The sequence below is a fragment of the Mercurialis annua genome, linkage group LG8 (assembly GCF_937616625.2).
Source record: "Mercurialis annua linkage group LG8, ddMerAnnu1.2, whole genome shotgun sequence".
Classification (NCBI taxonomy): Eukaryota; Viridiplantae; Streptophyta; class Magnoliopsida; order Malpighiales; family Euphorbiaceae; genus Mercurialis; species Mercurialis annua.
In genome coordinates, this window is record NC_065577.1 from 10,445,749 (window position 1) to 10,454,904 (window position 9,156).

The 9,156-nt window shown below is 30.2% G+C and overlaps 1 protein-coding gene across 1 annotated transcript; it reads left to right on the plus strand.

Annotated features, from left to right (window-relative positions):
- Positions 1–700: 700 nt before the first annotated feature.
- Positions 701–5,805, plus strand: LOC126661007 (beta-glucosidase 12-like). The gene is made up of 13 exons (XM_050354756.2): positions 701–907; positions 1,347–1,416; positions 1,502–1,560; positions 1,653–1,731; positions 1,807–1,884; positions 3,443–3,530; positions 3,614–3,863; positions 4,293–4,408; positions 4,573–4,799; positions 4,887–4,918; positions 5,048–5,150; positions 5,237–5,339; positions 5,412–5,805. Exons 1-13 carry the CDS (start codon positions 716–718, stop codon positions 5,662–5,664), a joined length of 1,650 nt encoding a protein of 549 aa, XP_050210713.1. The 5' UTR covers positions 701–715; the 3' UTR covers positions 5,665–5,805.
- The last annotated feature ends 3,351 nt before the right edge of the window (positions 5,806–9,156 follow it).

Here is a 9,156-nt window from a genome sequence, read left to right on the forward strand (position 1 = left end):
ATAGTGTTTTGATATTTTTATTTTATCCAATAAGAAAAAAATGTTCATATAAGCAGTTTACATCCGAAAAATCAGTTCACGTTCCAGTTGTGGACCATAATTATGAACAGAGATAAATCCATTAGCTCGACTTTTAAAAAGTCCCGTAATTGTTTTTTTTTGACCATGAGATGTCCTGAACAGGTTCCAAATTTAGACAAGCTAAATTAAAATGAAAATACATTGAGGGATTAAATTATACTTTGTTTATATTAATTAAGCCCTTCAATTAATTTTACTAATTAACATAATTGGATTTTTATTATTAGAAGTGCATTTCACATGACCTTTTGTAATGTAATGTTTACGGAATTCATTGTATCAAAAGTCAAAATTACATAGTAGTAGTTAAATGAAATTTAGTGAAATTTACAGAATTCATAGACTATCAGAATTACATCTTAAAGATATTTGATCAACTTAATCATAATTATAGATAAACGAATTATAAAATACATATAAAAAAATGAAAAATGCGGAATCCAAGGGCTTAAGAGCCAATAAATTTTGACCATAAACAACTTGAACAAGTTGCAGCAATGGGAGGTATTCTCATCCAACGGTGTGGATAAACTGCTCCATATCCAAGGGCTGATCCATCTGCATGTGTGGATGAGCTCCTAGTAGCAGGCAGTCCCTTAAATGTGTATAAAAAGGGTGCATTTCCAAGAGAAAAATGTACCAATTAAAGCTTGAAATCATTATGGAAACTAAAATATTTGTTCTGATAGGAATACTAGGGCTGCTTGCAGTTGGCTCATTGGAGCCTACTGAGTCTAAAGAGAGTCCCAGTACTCCAATTATTCATTTTGATAGCAGTTATTTCCCAGATAATTTTGTCTGGGGAGTTGCTACATCTGCTTATCAGGCATATTTCTTAATTTTATCATCCACTTTTTATTTTAATACATTGTATAGTTTTATTTTATTGCATGAAAATTTCTCGATTTCTACCTACATACAGTCCGGCATTTCGTTTATGGAAAAATTTATCGATTTTAAACTTTTTATGATTACGGTTATCAACATTTTATTTATAACACATTTTAATAACCCAACTAATGTTTTTTTTAAGATTTATCGGTTTTTGCTTACATGGTTGCCGACTTGTTACAAACTATGGCGCATGTTCATCTGAAATGAGCGAGTAATCTTCTATTTCTAAAAAATATTACTTGAGCTATAAACTTATTGCAAATGAAACGTGGATAACCATTTTCTTAAAAGCGTATAATTCGAAGAAATTTTAACCCTATATTTGTAACATCTTTTATATGAAATAAAGATCAAGTTTTGTTGCTATACAGACTGAAGGTGCAGCAAACAAAAGTGGTAGAGGACCTAGTACATGGGATACATTTGCACACGAGTTTCCAGGTTCAAATCTCATTCTATATTAAAAAAAAACTAATCAACTCGTCGCAATTTTTTAACTACATCAATCTAAATTTGTTCGTTGCAGAAAGGATCGATGATCGGAGCAATGGCGATGTTGCGGTCAACTATTATAACTACTACAAGGTACGATATATAATACTCTTGGTATTTGTTATTAGCTAGATCATGTTCATGAGTTGGATTATAACCAATATCTTGAACTTGATGTTTTTCAGGAAGATCTAGCAAGAATGAACAAGCAAGTGGGAGTAAATGCTTTTAGATTCTCTATTTCATGGACAAGAATAATACCTAGTAAGTATATAGAATGCGAAAATCATAACTAGTCTACATATATAATTATCTGACTGTAAAAATTGTGAAATGCAGGTGGCAGAATTAGAGAAGGAATCAACGAAGAAGGGATTGAGTTCTATAATAGTGTTATCAATGAATCGATAGCCAATGGTGATAATTATACATTTCCTTCTACCATATATATATATATATATATATATTCAATTTTTCAGTTCCGGCTCCGATTCTCATGCGATCTATATGATTAATTTTATTTTAATCCTTCTAGTTTAAATTTTAATATTTTAATATTGATAATTTCTACTAGTTCAAAATTTTTTATTTGAAATTTGGTAACTTACTTCTATTATTCTTGTGATTTTAAAATTGTTCTATGATTTGTTTCTATATTTATTATTTTATTTTATGAAATTAAAAAAATATTGGAAAATATTATAGAGTTGACTTGCTGGTTAATTTATTTGTACATGGCTCAATAATTTAAATCCACGTTATTAAAAAAAAGAAATTACGTTTTTGAATAATAAAATATATAATTTTTATATTAGTGTATTATTAGGTCTAATTTAACACTAATAATCCTCATTTATCACAAATTATTAATATTCATACAACTTAGTAATCCAACCATTTTCTTTAGATTATATTTTAGCAGAAAATAGTAATATTACGAATAATAATTATAATATGGCCTAAACATAATTTCAAAAACCATTTAACCTTATAAATTAGAAAGACTCCTATAATTAAGGTATAATGTAGAAATGTTTATGAAGAGTAAAATAGAAATTAAATAAATTTTAAAATTCTTACTTAGAATCTTAAAGTATATATCCAATAATTATAAATAAATTAAGTTCGTCTCATTTGTTACTATTTTATTTGTTTTAATTAAGATGTAAAATCTTATACAATTCCATCTAGTGATAGCACTTGGACTACATTTTACAAAAAAAAATGATGATACTTGTATATATTTGTAGATTACTAGATAAATAATTTTATTGACAATATATCAATTTTTCTTAATATTCATTTTTAAAACTTAAATGTTATGCAGATTGCGGTAATACATTTAGTAAATTTTTTTAAATCAGTGATTAATTGAATTATTAAAGATTAGATTCTATATTTTTAAATACATTTCGTTATTTAATCAAAAGAATTTAAGAAGTAAACACTACAAGAGATTATGTATTTGGCAACAAATTCATTTGCAGCTAATTTTTTTTTGCTGCTAAAAAACCTTTTGCAGCATTAATTTTGAAAGTTGCTGCCATTAGTTAAGTTATAGCAGCATTTTACAGTTAATTTTGTTACAAATTACTTAAGGCAACGTTTTATTAGCAGCAACATGCCACACTTTTTTTTTGTTGCTATATGTTAACAGTAACAATTTTAGCACTATTAGCAGCAAAAATGTTTGCTGCTAATTATAGTATTTCTTGTAGTGAAAGTCAATCGATATATTAAGCCAATCTAAGGAAGTCCAAATCAGTCGGAAAAACTTCTATAAGAACTAGTCTAAAAAACTAAGATTTAAAACTATAGGATCGATGTAATAGAAAGGAAAAAGAAAATGAAAATTCGACTTAAGTACTCCTCTATGATTATGTTAAATTCTGGGAGTCATGTTGAAATATTTAAAGTGTATTGAAGGTTTCCAATTGATATATTTCTCATATGTTGTGTGATGTAAATGTCGTAGGCTTGACACCTTTTGTGACTCTCTTTCATTGGGATGTTCCTCAAGCTCTCGAAGATAAATATGGTGGTTTCAGAAGTCATAATATAATGTAAGCATATATGCTACAACTAAAAAAAATTGCATATCTTAGTTACTACAAAATTGCCTAACAAGAGGATGAATTTTCAACAGAACCGACTTTGACAATTATGCAAGACTTTGCTATGAAAGATTTGGAGATCGAGTTAAGAACTGGATAACTATTAATGAGCCGTATGTTTTTACTGTTCATGGCTATGAACTTGGCGGTTTAGCCCCAGGCCGATGCTCGTCTTGGGTCAATAGGGCATGCCAAGCAGGAGACTCAGGAACCGAACCTTATACAGTAGGCCATCATGTGCTCCTTGCTCATGCAGCGGCTTACCGAACATATAAGGCCATGGTAAGAAAATACAGAAAAATGCGGAGTAGTGTAAAATCGGGTTAATAATATTGAGATTTAATGAACTTTAATCTAATTTCAAAAAGGGTATTTGAGATGGATTTATTAATTTGCTGATCACTGGTTGGTATTTTAATGAAATCTGATCAAAGAAGCTGATACAGAACCACATCACCTCTTAATAAATAAAATATCGACGTCACACTTACCACTTCACGCCTGTATTTTGGTTCCACGTCAGTTTTTCGGTCAGATTTATATAAGTTTCAACTCGTAATCAACAAATTAACCTTCAAAATATAAATAAATTTTATGTATCCTTTTCAAAATTAGGTCAAACTACTTGTAACTATTTGTCAATCATCATATTTTAGAAAGTTCAAAATTGTTTTAGCTTATATAATCTTTGTGTAATTAATATTAATACAGGGTCAAGATGGCGAGATTGGAATAACACTAGATGTAACCTGGCCTGAACCTTACGACTTCAATAACGTAGCTGATCGTGCAGCAGCTCAAAGGAATCTTGATTTCTCTTTTGGTTGGTGAGTGTTAATTTTTTCCCATTATTAATTTCTCATTTTATATATGTCTTTATGGTTTATATTATCATTGTTTTCATTTTGTAATGATATAAGCTTTGATTAATTACCATTATTATCATGAGAATATGATGAAGCTTATAAACAGAATTGTACTATGTTGTTAGGTTCATGGATCCTTTAGTCTATGGTTGCTATCCGAGAGTAATGCGCGAAATGGTCACCGGAAATAGATTGCCTCATTTCGACAGTAAAGATGTTCTTATGTTGAAGGATTCATATGATTTCATCGGCATTAACTACTACACAGCAAATTATGCTGCTCCCAATACTTCAGCTCCTTCTGATCCATCTCATTTTAGATATGCAACTGATAGTCATGTTAATTTGACAAGTAAGTTAGTTAATTAACCTTAAGCATGAAGCCCCGAATAGCTTAATTTGATGTAACAATAACATTTTTATTTGTTTTTGTTTACAGAGTACAGAGAGGGTAAACCCATTGGCGAACAAGTTAGAATCCAAAAACTTTTCATCTTTCGAATTTGAATATAAAAATAATAAGAGTACTTATGAAGTATGATCATGTTATCATCACAAAGAAATGTAATAAACTTTACTAATCTAAAATATTATTTGCAGGCTTCCCCAGCTTGGTTGTATGTGTTCCCAGAAGGAATTCGATATGTTTTAAATTATACCAAAGATACATACAGGAATCCAATTCTTTACATTACTGAAAATGGTAAGTGAAATCTTCATGATACATATAACGAAGGCAATTTTACAAGTTTTGTTTTTGGTTTAAAATGTTTCGATATATATATTCAGGAGTTGGTGATGATAAAAATCTCACCCCTGAAGAAACCGTCAAAGATATATGGAGGGTAAAATATTTTAACAGCCATCTCTGGAATGTACTTAGATCCATTTGGTGAGTCAATTCTCCGCGATATAACACAAATATGCAATTACATTATTCTGATTAAATGTGTTTCTTTTACAGTGATCACGGTGTTAATGTGAAAGGCTACTTTGCTTGGTCATATATCGACAACTTCGAGTGGTCGAATGGGTATACTATCAGAATGGGTTTGTATGGTGTCGACAGGGAAAAAAGCCTAGCAAGATTTCCAAAGGATTCAGTTGCTTGGTGGAAGGAGTTTCTGAGTAAAAAAGATTCCACTGGTGGACCGAAATGCAGCGTATGGCCTAGAAAAGAAGGAAAACCTGCTGATAATTATGACGATGAGCTGTGATAATGCTCTTATTTCAAGTGTATTTACCTAATGGAATAGTCTTTGGACACCATTTTGGGGGAATTTTTCTATGTTTTTGAAATAATCAATCGCTATTGGAAATAAATCTAATGAACCTTCTTTGAGGTTTAAATTGGTTTATTAAGCTTATGTTTGTTTCAATTTATGCTTCAGAAGTTTCAATTTTGTTACTCGAAGTAATTAGTATTTTTTTTATGAATGAAATTTGTATTAACGGCCACGAGAAGTGGCAAAAAAACCCAACTCAAAAGCTTACGCACAATAAAGGCTACGACTTAAGAGAAGGGGAATAAACAAAGCAAAGTCATCCAATCAAGATACAATCCGAGTTTCTGAAAAACTCCAAACTAGAATAAGAAAAAGATGGGTTTGCAAACTTGTAAATAGTAGAGGCCATAGTAAAGCTGTTGAATACTATATCTTCTGTAAAAGTTTCCTTAAGCTGAAAAACTCTCAAGTTCCTGCTTTTCCATATATTCCAAACCGTTAAATCCCATATACTGAACCACAATTTGAAGTATTGGCTGTTTGGTAACAAGTGCTTCCAAAGCTTGACAAAATCATCGAGGCATCGGGGCATTACCCAAAGTAAACCGCATTTCGAAATAGTTAAGTTCCAAACTGACCTTGCAAAAGGGCAATGCATCAAGACATGATCATTTGTTTCAGAACACCACAATAAATGCAGCCAATATCAGAAATCTGGATAATATTCCTTTGAACAAGAAAAGCACAACTTGGTATCCTCCCATGTAAAGCAGTCCAGATGAAGAATTTCACATGCGGAGGTGAGTTCGATTTCCATAGATCAGTGAAGGAGGGGCTGCTAGTATACGGCATTCTAGATAGAACAGCAAAAGAGTTGGCTGTGTAATGCTTTTCTTTCCCGTCCCGAATGATGGAGTCAACATTATTGGAGGAGAGGCTTAAGTTATCAATGACTGTTTGGAGGTGCATCAGGTCCGTTGCTTCATTTGAACGCAGTCTGCAATTCCAGCTTCACTTGTCTAACTGAGTCAAGCTTTTGCCTAGATAATGTATAAAGCCTAGGAAAAGAAGCAGCAGGCGAGGTTCCGTTCAAACAATTATCGTGCCAAAAGGAGATCATACTACTGTTGTTTACTTGAATGACATGGTCCCAAATACCTGAAGAAATTCTCCTGTGGGACAAATTTCCAATTCGTTATCGAAGTAATTAGTATTACTTTTCTTAATCTTAAATCATAGAAACACCTTCTGCCTGAGCCGTTTTTATTTTGACTTATTTCGTTGGACGAATATCAATTTCAATATAGAAATGATTCTAATGTCTTATCTGATTCTCAATTATCCACTTAATATTTTTTTTAGTAGATGCTTCGTGAAACTTTCTTCCTTCAAAAGCATTGTTTCATCTCTTGTGTTTCCTCTTCTAAGTTCATACACCTTAAAAAAAGACCATAATAAAGGTTAAAATGAACTCATTTAAAGAAACAATTTAGAAGTTAAAACTTTATACGAGGACCGAGAAAGAAAAGAAAAAGGAAGAAGAAGCATAATGATGTTTGAAATATGAATAATTAATACAACGGATGTGCCACGTTATTCATGTAATAAATCAATAAGGCATTCACCATATGTAAATATTTAATGATAAAAAAAATAAAAAAAAAATAAAAATTTCATATCGCAAATGTTTAATGACTTTTTGTAAAAATGACGTAACACATCTGTTGTGTAGAATAGTCTTAGATAGTATAGGGAAAAAATATTTTTCTGCTCTAGTCGAGAGTTTCAAAGACCATACAAATGTCAAATGTGCTAAAAGTTCACATAGAATTAAATTTAATTGATCAGCTTACCCCAATCCAAAGCAACCATAAAATCAGACTTCGCTCGTTAAATCTATAAATAATAATCCCGTAATTCTACAGTTTTATAAACAGTTTTATAGAGAGAAAAAGTTCGGTTTATTTTTTTGATTTTGAACGTAGGAGACGGTGATTTTTGGCTTTTAGCTGAAAATCATCGCATCTTATCTCGTTTTTTTGCTATATTTACGTTATTTTTCAAAAAAAATTGCTTTTTATTCTTAGAAAATTGTGTGTTTTTACAGGTGTTTTTGTTCGATTTCCGTTTTGTTTGTATAGATCCTTGACTCGTTCAAGACTTTTTAACTGCTCAAGTTTCAGCTTCACATTCCTGAAAATTCAAGATTTTCTTATCATCGTTTGAAGTAGAAGTCACTTGTCAAATTTATATCTTTAAATTTCAATAGTTGTTCAATTTCTTGTTGTAGGTTGATTATACGGTTTCAATTGTTTTTTATTTTTTATAGTTTTGATCTACAATGTACTTCGACAATAAGGTGTAACCTGTTTATTCATATCAATATTACTATTTTTTTGAAAAAAAATCCTTAGTAAACTAAAAGATAAATTTGTTTTTATAATAAAATAAAAGGCAAAATGACTAAAAAATAGCCAAACCTGTGAAAAAAATTTCATAAAAATCCAAAACTTTCAATTTTATCTTTATTGTCCTGAAACGCATGTTTTCGTTTCAATAATGTCCAACTACACAATTTTGCTGATGTGGCGCCTACGTAGCACTAATGTGGCATGCCATACATCAACACCACATAAGCAAAATCGTGTAATTAGACATAATTGAAATGAAATCATGCGTTTCAGGATAAATTAGATAAAATTGAAAGGTGTAAAAAATTAAAAATAATTTATTACATGTTTTATAATAATGATAGAGATCAGATAATAAACTAAGTAATTACTTGGTTTTTAAAATAAATTAAAAATAAACTGTTAATAAATTAATAGTAAATTTATATTTTAGTAAACCGATAGTAAACCGTTAATAAATTTAAATTATAAATTCTTTTAAAATCATATTTTACAATTTGAAACTGTATTTTCCAAAAAAATTCCAATTAAACCATTTCTAACAATTTTAATCAAACTGTAATTTTTGAAAATATTTTGCAATTTTATCCGTATTTCTATCAAAAACCAAACCTATAAAACTAAAAGGTACATAATCATTATCCATGTCCTGAAGAAAATTAAGATATATGCTACATTTTACTTCTACTCCCTTTACTACTTTGGATCATTACTTAATTTCATGCGGAGCATCCTTGTTAATATACTGAAAAATGTGGGCTTTTATAAGTTTATTTCCTTCCTGATCAAAAAATTTGCAGTATGATTCATGGTATGCGCATTAAAAATGATAAAATTCTTTCATTGACAAAGTCTTGTGGCATAGCTTCAATCTAATTCATAGAGTGATCTATTTGTTAATTTGTTCTATGGAACTAAAAGCTTTATTAACGACCGCTAGTTGCATTCCTTGCTTGCAAAAAAAGATTTAAAGTGGCTTTATCATAAGATTTTTTCCAATGTCTTTCTTTTTCAAGACCTCTGGTTTCTATGCAAATACTAAGAGCAAAATTGAAAGTACTGGACACAATAG